Source organism: Nestor notabilis, unplaced genomic scaffold (genome assembly GCF_000696875.1).
Source record: "Nestor notabilis isolate BGI_N333 unplaced genomic scaffold, ASM69687v1 scaffold49, whole genome shotgun sequence".
NCBI lineage: Eukaryota > Metazoa > Chordata > Aves > Psittaciformes > Psittacidae > Nestor > Nestor notabilis.
This window is the reverse complement of record NW_009943895.1, coordinates 145,819-160,505: the sequence shown is the minus strand read 5'-3', so window position 1 is coordinate 160,505 and position 14,687 is coordinate 145,819. Positions and strand designations below refer to the sequence as shown.

The 14,687-nt window shown below is 36.8% G+C and overlaps 1 protein-coding gene across 1 annotated transcript in view; it reads right to left on the bottom strand.

Annotated features, from left to right (window-relative positions):
* Positions 1–2,274: 2,274 nt before the first annotated feature.
* PLEKHA5 (pleckstrin homology domain containing, family A member 5) overlaps positions 2,275–14,687 on the bottom strand; it is a 155,517-nt gene continuing 143,104 nt past the window's right edge. The window contains exons 19-24 of the mRNA XM_010022146.1: positions 13,185–13,394; positions 10,581–10,739; positions 9,166–9,293; positions 8,202–8,347; positions 6,969–7,073; positions 2,275–3,547 (exon numbers count right to left, since the gene is read on the bottom strand). Of these exons, the coding sequence (XP_010020448.1) occupies positions 6,979–7,073; positions 8,202–8,347; positions 9,166–9,293; positions 10,581–10,739; positions 13,185–13,394 (738 nt within the window). The 3' untranslated portion in view covers positions 2,275–3,547; positions 6,969–6,978. The remainder of the gene's footprint in view (positions 3,548–6,968; positions 7,074–8,201; positions 8,348–9,165; positions 9,294–10,580; positions 10,740–13,184; positions 13,395–14,687) is intronic.

Here is a 14,687-nt window from a genome sequence, read left to right as displayed (position 1 = left end):
TTAAACTACTCTAGAATAACTTAAGAAAATAAGCATAGCAAAATCCAGGATCACAAAAGTATAGCACAGAAAAGACATGATGACCTACTTCTGAGATCTGAGTATTATTTATAGTTTGCTTTATTAGAAAAGGAAAAAAAAACCACAAGTCACCACCTTATTGTGAAAATACAATGAGAAGTTTCAGGTAAGACTTATCCAGCACCACCAGTGATTAAAGATCTTCCACTCTGCTGCTTTATTCAGTCAGGGTATAAACTAAGTCACCAGTCCAAGTACCAGAGAGTTTAGCAGATCTGTTACAAACAGTGTAATCCATTAACTTTTTTCATGTATGTACTCCTGGGTTACTACACCTAGAGGATCCAATAGGGTGGGTGATGATTCCTTCCCAGATTGTCCAGTTGAAGTGATTTAAATAGAAACAAAGTGTTCATTTTTTTTTTTGCTGATTTCCTGAAAATAGAACCTCACTGGGTTCATTTTATAACAGATGTATGTATGAAGAAATATTAACTGAAGACCACTTTTTCCCCCCTCAGTAATAATATAAGCAAGGTTTGGGTTTCAACTGCCTGGTGAGGTTTTTCAACAGTCCACAACATACAAAAACTGCCAAGACACCAGCTATAACTTTTTGAGTAATGTCACTTTATTAAGGGACTTAAAAGAATCACATTCTCTAGTAGTCTTGGAACAATGCAAGTGGTGAACAAAAGACAAAAATAGATGTAATTGGTTCTGAAAAGCATGAACATCTGTAGAGAATGTGTTGCATTATTCCTAAGGACTCTTTCTTTTGGAAAAAAAAAAACCCAAAACACATTCCATATATACAAGTGTCAGTGCAATAGCCAATAAAACAGTCAGAAATATAAAAATATCCTAGATACAAACTTAAGATAGCTGTTTGAAGGCTGACAATACCAGTATTCTGATACTTCTGTATCTCAGGAGTATGATCACTGGGATGAGTTATTCTGAGGTAAGAGGCAGGAGATGCTCTGTGATAACACAAAGCCATACGCTTTTTCCATAAGACACAAAAAAATAGAGCACCCAATGAAACTTATCTTTTCGCTGCAAGCGCCCACAGGAACTGAAATTATAGTCTATGAGCATGACTACATTCCTGCACCATTTACCTTCGCTGTCTTTGCCAACAGTTACACCAGCAAAAACTTGCCAATTCTCCCACCCTCCCCCAGCTTCAGTATAAACTGCACATACTTCGCAGATACACCTGTCAACTGCTTTAAGCACAGCCAAGATCTATAAATGTCCAAAAATCACTTAGTCATTCTTTCCTTTATTGGTTGCAATTCTTTTCTTGGCAGCAAGGACAGAGATTGCAAAGCTTGACAGCTGAGTAGCTCTCTCAGAAGGGTTAGGGAGAGAACAGGGTGTGTCCTTGTCTGCTTTGCCCCAGGTGTTCCAGTGATGCCACTGAACTTAAACCTCAGCTGGTTGAGCAATAAGAAATAAAATCACATTCCTCCTCTCTGCTCTGTGTTCTGGATGGGAGGATGCACCGATCTGGGGCTGCTGTTCCAAGGAAAGAAGGGCATTTGGTCAAACATTCAGCTGGATGCTGTCTGCCAGCATCGTGATTCATCTTTATTTCAGCCAACTCTTTCACTATGGCCCTCCAAGCTCTGCTGCTAAATTCTGCTTCCTATTTCTTCACTTTTCAATGAAAATGGCAAAATGACCTGTACGCAAACAGCGCACTTTGTGTCTTTGTGGCAAAGAGCCCCAGGAAGAACAGGCAGCAGAGCTGAGAGTGGCAGAAGAGTACAACAAACACAAACTCCGACAGGGGGGGCAATGATAAAGCGTGGATTTCAAACTGTGTGTCACTCTCAGGCACTCTTCTATGGAAAAGCTCAGTTAATTATATGGTCTCTAGTACAGCAATATTAACTTGAACAGGATATGATTTGTATGATAAAAAAAGCACAAGAGCTGGCAGTCATCTTACAAAACTTGCCTTGCCACTTACGGCACACTCATTGAAGCACATGGCAGTTGCCTGAACCTTTGAAAGCTTTCTTAGCTCTACATCCTAGATTCAAATTTCCTTAAATCTTTTCATCAGTCTCTTCTAAACCTCTTTTGTCTTGGGCAAATTCTAACAGCTGTGTGGGATGGAAAAGTAAAGTTAGTAACATCTGTATTGTGATGACACTTGACAAATTATTTCAGGTTTTCTTTCAGTTTCTGGGAGATGCTTTGCAGATGTCAAAGCCTCAAGGAATCATCACACTTCTTTCTCCTTAACCCCACTGAACGTGGCATTCACTATTTGCAAATACTGAATTACTACTCACCACACCCCAGTAAGACAGGCTATTACCACTCAAGTAAACAGGCAGGGAATGGAGGTACAGAATGACTAAGTGATTATTCCAACATCATGATACAAGTCTGGGAGAGTCAGGAGCTGAACCTGTATTTCTTGTGCCTCAGTCTCAGGCTGTCTTTTTGTTCTGTGTTGCAGCCTTATTCTTTCCTGTAGAGGAAGACTGGAATCTCTTAAGTCTGTCATTGCTACTCTGGTTGACAGGTGATGTCATCAAAGAGACAAGAATTGTTGCATTCCCCACATCAAAAGGTGGAACACGGTGTGACATCTGTTTGCTGGAAGAAATACTAACCATACAAGTCCTTAAGAACATCAACATTTATTTAATATGATATAAAAGAAATGGGATATGAACATTCGTATTTGAACAATAAGTGGCTTCTTATACTTACATCATATTTGCTCATTGTATAATATATACACAATGAACATAATTACATTTGTACACAAACTAAGTACTGGATTGAAAACCTGCTTATTGCTGTACACACCCTAACCCAATGAAGGAAAAGCCCAGTACCTCAAAATACCTACACTCCATTTTACTGAAGAAAAAGTAACCACTAACATTAATGCATATGTTGACAGAGGTGTGGCAGTAACTGCTGACATTGCAACCTGACCAAGAAATAATTACAGCAGAAACAGGACATATTTTACTAAGCAATAATAAAAATGGCACATTTTAAATATATCTATATGTATATATATATAAAAATTTTACAAATAAAATGTTAGAACAATAAATTGTAATGTTCAAAAGGTGTAAAACAAGGTTTAGTGGTGATATGTAAAATTAACCGAATTATGCATCTAAAAGAAGCAAAAAAGTAAATTTATATGATCCATAGTTAAAAGAACATTAAATTCTGGAGAATATCAAATAAAGTTCTGACTGTAGGCTGCACATTAAAAGAGCCTTTATTTTATGTGCACAGAAGTCATAGCAGCAAGCTGGTATCAGGAGAACAATCTGAAGGTTGTTGAGTGTACATGTGGGCCATTTAAAGCTCTCTTGGAATAAACATTTTCCAGGAAGTGATAAAATGATGCTCTGTGGCCAAAAGCATCAGAACTATGAATTTCATAGATTTAAAATATACTGTACAATATCTTCTCTTATTTTCAAAGGTCAGGTCCATACATCTCAGGCATGAATTGTTTCAACAGAAGCCATTAGTGCTGAAAGACAGACATAGATTAAGTTACTCTCTTTTAGCACCAACAGAATATTGTTTAAAGCAGTTCCCGGGGTTAAATACAGCAAGGAATTTCTGGTCTCATCCTAACAGTAGTTGTTAATGGTGTAGAACATAATAAAAGTATCTCACAAATCAGTTGTTTCCAAAATCAGTTTTCCTGATGCATAATACTGCTTCAAGATACTTTGACAGCAAGAAGCAAAAGCGAGCTTTTACAGATCTACACAGCTTTGTATGAAAGTCTGCTTATTCTTTTTATCCTGCCATCTCCAAATGTTCTTCATGTAAAACCAGTAATAATAGCAAAGTCCCTAACTGCTCCTACAAATGATAGGCGTGATTTGAAGAGGATGCGGTACTGTTCAGTTTCTACTCTGTAATGGCAGTGTAGCTGTAAGGTGTTCTGAAGTTTCAGTGCTCTACCCAGAGCTTGCTGTATTTTGGTAATAGCTGAAAGGACTTCTGTAAATAGCTTTTAACAGTTCATTAGTAAAAATGTTTCTAAGCTTTGAATCCAGGTGCTGTATAAAATTTCATTATCCCTCCATTACTCAGTGTAAATATAATGCTTAAAATGTAACAATGCTAGTGGTGTACATCCAGATTTGTCTCTGCAAAGCAAGAGCCGTGACAATGAAAGTAGCTTTGTGTTAATGGGTTTTTCCTTAGTCCTACAATACCCTGTACCATCAATTTCCTATGCTGAATTCCCCTGGCATTGTGCCAGGAGTATCATTTTACTAATTGACCATAAAAGCCAAATATAGGTATTACCTCATTATTCTCTGAAATCTACCATACATTTTCCAGATGCTGCCTGAAAAATTCGGTTGCATACGAGCAGGGCTGATCCCGCAGCTCTGAAGTTCCCTCTGCTGCACAGGATTTCTGGCATCTCACAGACATTGTGTTCTCACATGCTAGAAAAACTATCTTTCAGTAAAGCACAAAGTGCTGGAATACTGGGAGGACAGCCCCAGAAGGAAAGGGGCAGTAAACACTGCAGGCAAGCAGACTATGCCTCATACATCTATGTATATTAGACCCAAGTCACAGCATGGATTTGTTTCGGAGCTCCAACCAACAGAGACATAAAGTGCAGCAAAGAAATGTGGACTGTATATGCAGATAGATGAATGCTTTTTCTAACTCAAAACACTGAACAGCAAAAATGGATGTGTTTTAAATTCTGGAATCCTTTCTTCATTTTAGCGAGCATTAGTTTTACAAGTGCCATCCCAGTAACACCATTTTGTCATAAGCCATTACAGCTTAGTTGTAGAAGTGTAGTTAGCATGGGAATGTAACAGCTGCAATATTACCTATGCAGATACACCAAGTTGCGGGATGTCAAGGACTGGGCATTAGGTTAGGCTGAGATAGCTGGGGCATGCTGAGAGAGCTGGGCTTGTTCAGCCTCGAGAAGGCTCTGGGGAAACATTAGAGCAGCCTTTCAGTATCTAAACAGGCCTACAAGAAATCTGGAGAGGGACTTTTACAAGGGCATGTAATGACGGGACAAGGGGAATGGCTTTAAACTGACAGAAGGTAAATTTAGACTAGATATTAGGAAAAAAATTATTCAATTATGAGGCTGGTGAGGCCCTGGCACAGGTTGCCCAGGGAAATTGTGGCTGCCCCCTCCCCGGCCGTGTTCAAGGCCAGGCTGGACGGGGCTTTGAGCAACCTGGTCTAGTCGAAGGTGTCCCTGCCTGTGGCAGGGAGGTTGGAACTAGATGATCTTTAAAGCTCCCTTCCAACCTAAACCACTCTGTGAATCTACGATTCTAAGTTAAAAAGCAGATTACTGTAAGAATGATTCACTTTTGCTAGTCTTGTATTTAGCATAAATCCTCAAAAAAACAAATAAAAAAAGCATTTGCTGATCTGATCACTGGAGCTAATGACAAGAGCTGACAGCAACTTCATGTAATTGGTAATAAATTTCTAGTGCAGTTATGGGTTGCTTCCCCTTTCAAGACAGGCGTGCTGTGGCTACAGACAAAATTCAGTAGTGCAGTTTCAGTTTCACTACTGACCTGAAACTGAGTTGATGGGGTAATGTTTGTCCTACTTGAAAAGATGCACATGTATTATACAGTGAAACCGAAAAGCATTAACATAAAGCAGCATTTCCAGAAAAGCTGAATAGTCCCACTTGTCTTTTTTACAGTTCTGTAATAAATCTTCTGAATAAAGTACAAAAGTCCAAGCTAAATCTAATCATGGCAGACTGCATCCATCAGGAAGTCAGCAACACAGGTGTCAGTACTGAATGTGAAGAGTGCATTTTACACTCTCTTAAAAGGAGAAAAAGATTAAAATTTTTTTTTCCTATTTTTTTTTGTTAAGAATATAGTTTCCTGCCCACAGTTTATACAAGAAATGTGTCTGTGATGAATAGTAAGTCTAAATTTGCTAAGGTGAAAGCTTGGTGATGAAGATTAGGACAGTAAATGAAAAAATGCATTTTTAGATCTCCTCATGCTAAAGAACTGAAAACATCTTAAAGTTTTCTTAAGTTACATTAGCTATGGCATTTAACATTACTATTTAAAGAAAGCTCATTCTTTTAGTAGAAATCTTATTTAAATAGGTACTTCCTGACAACAAAGAAATGTGGATTGATTTAACTGCTAGTAAAGTGCTGAAGCATTCACATTGGTATTCTATTAGTTTCTTTAAACACTTGTATGTTTAAAACAAATAGCTTATTTTATTTCCATTTCCATTCATTAAGTGGGTAACGCTATAGGTAGGAACATGTAAATCTAGCCTAATTCATGCTTTCTAACTTGATTCCTAGAAGAAATCATCTCCTATGACAAAGGAGGAAAAGCTGCGTAGGACTATCTCTATAGAAACAATAAATAATAAAAAAAAAGTTTTGTGTTGTATTTCTTCCACCCTCATTTTTTTCCCCTTTCCTTTGTTATGCCTCAGTCATCTATGGTTTAAGCCACAAACTCTGCAGGGCCATTAACCATTGCCTCTTATGCATCACTAAGAGACCTAGCTCTAGTTGCCTATTACCATGACTGAAGAAGCATCAAGATTCATTTGCACTTGAGCACTGATGCTCATACCTTATCTGGGTATCTAATTGTAACATCTCAGGTCTCTCACGTAATTCAAAGGGTTATTATCTTGCCTGTTGTGGAGAATGTGCTTGATAAGCCAATTAGTCTTTTCTTTTTGTACGTGGATAGAGAATACATTCCTTTCAACCGAATCAATACACGTATTTGTTCTGATTTCTGGTTAGTTTATATTCAACTCTGCAGGTAACTTTGTCTTGCCAAGTCCTGTCTACAGATGTTTCTCAGAAAAATAACTGGAACATATGTACTTAGAAAAACATCAGGAAAAATGGCACAAGGGGTGGGAAAAGAAAGACGTACTTCTCTGTAACTATACACACATGAAATGTGATCCTTCTGTGAGCTGTGTCTGTGTAGATGGAGCTGGTGACAATGACGATTCTGGTGAAGAAGGCAGACTTTTCACTGCAAGTCATACAGCAAGATAAATAAGAATACAAGTTACAGAAGGCATGATTTCAAGCCATAATAAATATACGAAGAACGAAATGAAAGTTACACAAGTAAAGACTTAAAATCTGATTAGCACAATAAGCACAACTTCAGATGAGAGCATAGCTGTTCTCAAGAAAGATCATTACTCAGACCTATGAATGACTAGTAGAACACCAAAAGAACAGACAACGGACACATGAATGTAGATATGTAATTTATGTTGCAAAGGGGGTGGGGAGGGGGAAGTAAAATTTAACTAGTCAGGATAGTCCCAGACCCACCTTTATATCTCAGCTGAGATTAAATAAGCATTTTTTATTCTGCTGAATATTACAAAATGTATTTACAAGTTCTGGTTTTGATTATCAAATCACAGAAGGGACTGCTGGCTGCACTACATAGGTCCATGTCACCTTTTATATCCATAAATTGAACCATTTGGCTTACTTAAATGCTCCCATCACCAAATAGCCTAATAATGTCCTGTGTTCTATCTTCCTCCTCCCCTTCACACTCCCCTCTTCTTTTTTAATCTCTTTGCAAACACTTTTGTTTTATTCCAGCCTTCTCTTCTTGCAAAGTAGTTCACACCAGTCATTCTACCAGTTAGTGTATTCTGTTTCTTCATCTTTTCTTATTCCTGGAAACATGACCAAACTGGGGGCTTCTACTTGCTTGTTCAAAATCTACTAGATATATTGGAAACTCTCAAGGATTCCCCAATCTTGGGCCATCCCTTTGCAAGGAGGTAAGGGGAAATATTCTATACATACCCAGGATTGAAATGCTGTTCTACAAGATGAATAGGGAAGGATTTGTTCCAACTAACAACTATAGTATGACTCAGTTTCTGGCAATAGTTATTTAACTCCCTGAATTAAATGCCACCATAAAACCTACATTAAAACCTCACAAAAATGGGATTTCTGTAGTTGTCCACTGGGAAATTATTTTTCTCTATGTTATAAAACCATACACTTGGTATCTAGACTAGCTCAGCACTTTCAATTCACAAGGGTTTCAGAGGATCAAAAGACATGAATGAAGTTTTACATATGTACTGTATAAGTTATGCTTTAGTCAAACTCTTTTCCATACCTGCTGTTGCCTTATTTCCTTTTGAAGACTGTGCTGCTAATTCAAACGAAGACATAATTCCTTCTTGTTCTTGAACACTAACTACTTCACTTTCTTCTGAGCTCATTTTGGGTTTGTGGTTTACAACTGTAGTCACACTCTGGAAGCTGGTTAAAAAAGCACAGTGTTTAGAACTCACTCAACTTAATTTCAGGTGTTAACCACTAAGTATAGGAGTTACAACTTAATTTTCTTCTGTTAATAGAAAACAGTTGCAACTTGCAAGTTTGTGTAACGTAAAGTCAGCACGTATTTTGAAACCCTTTTGCCTTGTAAAGTTAGACTTAAAAACCTCTCAAAAGTACTGGAAATTTAATTCCTTTCCTTTACATACTCGTGCAGTTTCTTATTGTGTGATACCCATTTTGCTGAAAGGTGCTGTAAGAAAGTTATAACCTAGTGTAAAAACTCACACAGGATCTGCAGTGCAACTTACATTACCATTATGAATCCTTAAAGAAGAATATCCAAGGCACAATGTTCATCTAATTCTGCAGTGCTCCAACATAGTGAAGTAAAACTTAAAGCAGGAGATCCAGAATAAGCTGTTTAGTCTGCTCCTAAATACCAGTGGTAAAGGGCTTGCTGTGGAAGCCCTGGCAGAAGCTTTCATAATAAACTGATACAAAGCTTGAACTGACATTACTAAACACATTTTGTATCCCAAAGCAAGGATTATGAAGTATTCCATTTATAACTGGGGCAATACTTAAACATTGTTTCACCAACCACCTCATCACCTCTTACCGAATCCCTACATTGGTTGGGTTTCTCACTAGATCTCTCCATATGTAAACCAGTCAAAACCATATGAATATACCTTTTAAGTATTTATGGCAGTATTTCATTGGCTGCTCGGTCCGTTCAGCTAATAAATACAGTGTGTAAGTTTAAATAGCTTCTGAACATCTTGTTTTATTTTTACCTTGTATCACCATCTCGTGTTTCTTCCAACTTATTTTTCTTTTCCTTTTCTGATTTCTCTTCATTACTCACTTCTTTTGAATCAGATACAACATGTGCATGTGATAAAAGATCATCAGTTTTTGTCAGCTATAAAAAAATTGAAATCATGAAACAGAAAGCTGTAACACATACTGAGTGGCAGATAAGAAATACAGTATGAGGAAACAGTTTTATTAACAGACAAATTTTGCCATCATGTATACTTAGTAACTCAGAATTACATAACTTAAGAAATTTTTATCAATACCATTCAGGTTAATAGAGTTATCCTGAATCTTATACCAGAGCCTATGAGCAGGGGTTGGCTTAATAACTTCCAGAACTTCTCTGAACTCTCTGGATTGTAGCCTGCCTATTTTTTTTATGCTATGCCTCTTCACACTGACAACAGAGACTCCAGGTACTGGAATATATTGCTCTTAATGGTCTGACTGGATATAACCAATAAGTATATTACAAAATTTTCCTTTAGAAGATTTGCATGCTTAACAAAGCAACAGACTTGCAACAGAAAGTATTTTGAAATAACAACAATAGATGTTAATTTTTTGATTTCATACCATTCTCCATCAGATACATGTTTAAAAAAAGCTAAATATAAAATAGGAAAACAAAAGGAAAAATGCGTGAGGAAAAAGAAAAGCAAAGGATGATTAATTGAAGAATATGGATAGAAAAGAAGAAAAAAACCCTCTAAACAAGATTTGAAAAAATATTAAACTATAAGCAGGATACAGTTACGTAGAAACAACTCCAGTAATCTATTCTTCATAGTCAGTCTGATTTTGCTGTTTGTTCAGGGCACTCTGGTACCAGAAACACCAAGGTAACTCACTGCCAAGTGAGTCTGAGACTATTTCAAGACAGAAATCAATCCAGTGGCCAAACAGCACAAACTACAGCTACTGCCCACTTCCATGTATAAATTGTTGTGTCAGATTTATTCTGCTTGCTCTAAACTATTTGATGCACTATAGGCAACCAAACAAAAAGTCAGGTGTACTAAATGACTGAAAAAACCCCTACAGTGGGATATCATAAGCAGTGAACAGATCAACAATTATTATTTAAAGATGCATTAGTATCAGGTTTGTTTCCAAAGAAGTAAAGAAAGATTTGTACTTTTCCAATCAATCAAGAGAGTAACAGAAAAAGTTAAGTAAAATGAAATTTAGGAAGACCATATATAGGAATATATGATCTCATGATACAATTCTGTATTTCTCCATAGAGTGTTTATTATATCCCAAAAGAAATCTTAATCTTCCAAGCAAAAGCAACCGGTTCGATTTCCCATACTATGCAGTCTGTGGCTCAAAATGTTTCTACTGCAAGGCAGGCTGATGTACAGTTCAATAAAGGACAGTTTAGTACCTCTTTAGTAAAACCCAAATTACATTCTTTTTCTCCATCATGTTTTAGGTGTGCTGCTTCTTCACCAGGACTTCCATTATTCTGTTTCAAATGATTCTCTTTACTGGTGCCCTCTAATTCCTTCATGTTATTAGATACTGTATCATCCTTTTTTCGATTCTGTGGAACAAAATTGATATATAGATGTATTCTTACAAAAGTCACCAGAATTTCAGTTCTGACTCCTGTGCTGTCTGCTGTGAGTGATTAAAAAAGCACCCAAACTTAAAAAGCCCGAAGTATACCACACTGCAATAAAGAAAATGGAAATTGTTAAGAACTTAGAATTTGCCAGTTTTTGTACCTTTCGAAAGAGTTCAGTCTAACAATCTTTTCCTCTGTAAGATTACTGTACTTTCTACACCTGCCTGCCCCCTCAATCTCCAGCATTTCTATTAGTCACCTTTCTCTTCTGAAATCTCATGTGTATTTAACTCAGTCACAGAGAGGCTTAGTAACATCCTTAACTGCATTCATAAGCACTGATTTTTTTTAAAAAATATCCACTGCAGAGAGGTTAATTTGATATAAAAAATTTGGGGAAGAATGGTAGAGGTGACTTAAGATTGTGAGCTGGCCATCATGGCAGAGTAGCAAACTGAACTGAAGTGAGGTTCATGTAAGTCTTATCACACTAAGCACGAGGGCTGAGAAAAATACAAGCCATGAAAGCAGTAAATCTGGTGGCTGAATTCCTGTGATTCAGCACAAGCACTCTGTTAAGAGGAAATTCCATGTAAGTCAGTTCACAAATCTTTACTTTCCCAACACATTATACACTTCTCCCAAACAGTATCAATCGTGAAGCAGCTTCCTTTTGTATTTTGGTAATGACTTAAAAATTACTCAGTAGGCCGTTTATGAAATAATATTTTTTTCCTCCAGTTAAATAGCCAAACCCAGTTGAAAATCGACTTTCAGCAGTCAATGCTATTGTACCATTTTCCTGTATAGAAATCAAGAGGCATAGAAATAATGCTTTTAAAAATAAGAGCTATTACTGCAGTGTAATACCTCATCTTGAAGCTTTTTGCCAAATAGCACTCTGAAGAATTAATGTTGTGATAGAAAGAGTGATTTTGTAGCATGGACTACAAGCTAAATATTCAACTCAGGCACATTCTCACTTATTCTATAAATTTATCTCATCCACGTGGCACTGATCTCATGAAGAAGACATGCTGGCATGAGCAAATTTCTTTTGAGTTCTGTGTAGCATGTGGTGCTGGCACAGAGGATTTGGCCACTTTCACCCACTCTGTTCACAATGTGCAGCTAACCAGGTATGACACATACATAACTGCAGTTTCCTCACCTTGAGGTATGAAATGATACCATAGGAAGGCAGTAAAGTACAACCACCTCTCTAAAAACGACAGGAACAAACATCTGCAAAGCTTTACTTGCACATCCTCTTCTTGAGAAAGGCAGCATTAATCACAGAAGTATTTGCAGCCCCCTTCATATATACCATACATGATGTCAGACTAAATGCAGATGCTCTAAAGCAAAGGCAAAACTTGAATTCAGTGTCTTCTGGGGATCAGTGTTGTTGAAGGAAAAGTAACTTTTGTATAGCTCCGAAGGCAGCTTAGCATACTCAGGGGAAAAAACCCCAAACCTAAAAACTCTTTGGAAATATGTTGACTTCTTAACAGGGCAATGTATTTAATCTGGTTTTGGAAAATCTGATGTTAAAATGTCTACAAAACATAAAAGAAGGCATTTCCATGCCAGACAGAAATTAAAAAAAAGAAATACAAACCAAAAAGCAGTATGGTCTGAGGAAAGAAGTACGCCAGCATATTTTATTTTAGATGGAAAAAAAGGTAATGTTATTAAGCTATTGAAAAAGAAAATTATTTCTTACTAGTTAGAAAGTATATAACTGGTATAACACGTATAACATCAACTAGCCTGGGTTTAGGGTTTTTTTGTTTGGTTTGTTTTTTTTTTCAGGGCAGTATTTCCTCGTTAATGACAAGCAGTTACCTCTTTCTCTTCTGTTCCCACCCCTTTAGCCTTTAATAAACTCAGTTCTTTGCCTTAACAAAAGGGTGGGTTCTAGTTTCATGTATTTATGGGCTTAAAACACAACAGCAAAACACCACTAGTTAAGAGCTATCATCATAAACATACATTCCTACCTAAAAATGTTACAGATGTTTGAATATATTACATGGCAGAAAAATCTTCATGATTTATACACCAACCGAATCATGATCCTGCCTGACACTGCTTTTTGTCACAGAGCCTGCAATTTCATGTTTGCTAAATTTGACAAAACCTCCTGTTAACAAACATCACAACGCATAATCAAACATATGCGGATTTGAACTATTTATTTTCCCCAAAGACAAAGAAGTGACTTCTACTATCATAAGGTATAAGCATGAAGATTGTCATCTCCCTTTCTCCTGTGTGTGGTAGAAAATTGTGACTGTTACTCTATACAAGCAGAGTATAGACATTTGTGGTATCATTTGATCTTGGAGAAAGAACAACTTTTAAACTAACTTTTTTTTAACCAGACACATTGAAGTTTTTGAGTAATGTGGGACCCACCTGTGCCAATTTGAATGGATTATCTCTGACAAACGACAAACTCTGTGAGGGAGACTGGTCTGAAACGCCAATAATATTGAGTCCTTTTCTCTTCTCTCTCAGACAAGCTTGTTGGTGTCTCTTTATTCTTTCCATCTGTTCCTCCACAGTCATTCGAGGTCGTGTGCTTTCTGCAAGACACAGCTGCTCCACTGCACTTCTTGGTCTTTCCTTAAATGGAAGAAAAAATATATATATATTTGAATTTAAAAAGCAAGGTTCTAAACTGTTCAGGTTGTCATCTTATCAGAAAAGATCACCTAATGATTTACTAGAAAGCAGAAAAATAGCAGGGAAGTAAAGCTCTTGTGTATGTGCAGAAAGTAAAAGAAACAGTTATTAATAAATGAAACATGAATTTCATAACAATGAAATTAAAGTGAAGGAATAATCTGCTTTTTTGAACACTGACACTACCACCATTGATGATAAACATTAAAAGAATGCTAGATGCTCTCTCAAAGCCAGCCTATAAAGTTGAAACCATTTACCAGACATTATGCAACAGGCAAACACAAGTGACTTGACTGAGACAGAAATATAATCAAAATTTAATGATCCAGGATGTTTATACCAGTTGGTCTAATAGTGATTTCTGCCTTTTCATTTCAAGAAAAACTACAGCTGGGCACCATTTAATGGCAAGGGCAGGCTGAAATAAAGTGAATTTATCAGCACTTAAAAATGCATCATTCTAAGCATTGTATTATTCCCAAAATAACAACCACCACTATACCTACTCTGTTCTTGAAATTCACTGATTTGCAGATAGATCTGTACTTTGTAGTACTTTGTAGGACAGAAACAAACAAACAAAAAATTACTTTGGCCTAATCAGCTGCATTCAGTACATTCACAGTAACTGATTTCCCTTCTGAGAAGTGGTACTCTTTCTCCAGTTAACAGCCTCTCCCATTCTCTCCTCTCCCATTCTTCCTACAACTTCTCTTCTTTTAATCATGCTGTAACTATGGCAAAAGTTTTCCTCCCTTTTGCATGAACGACATTTAAACATCTGTCTTCAACCCGGAGACTACAGGACTCTCTAATCTGAAATTTCAGGCTTATTACCCTCATACTGCTTATTGTATCATTATTTTCAGACTGCTTTAGGTATTTCCCAAATCATTTTAGTAATGAAATAAATAAAAGACAGTATTTTTAAATGTCTGGGGCTGTTACATTTCCCCAGAAGCCAAATACAAGTTCTTGCAAGTTTTAATCTAAGATGCTTCCTGTCCTTTCAACTCAAGCGTGAACTTCAGTAGCTTAGTAGATTTACCATTGCCGTTTAGTTCCTGCCCAGTCTGAGTGTCTCTATGCAGTTTAACATACACGACCTTTATAACTTTGTCGTTCTTTCTGCAGCTGTTTCCATTAACCTAGTACATTTTTATAACAGTGAATATTTTGTAAGGAAAATTAGAAATTACAACTTCAGAAGCAACTACAGAAATTAAACTT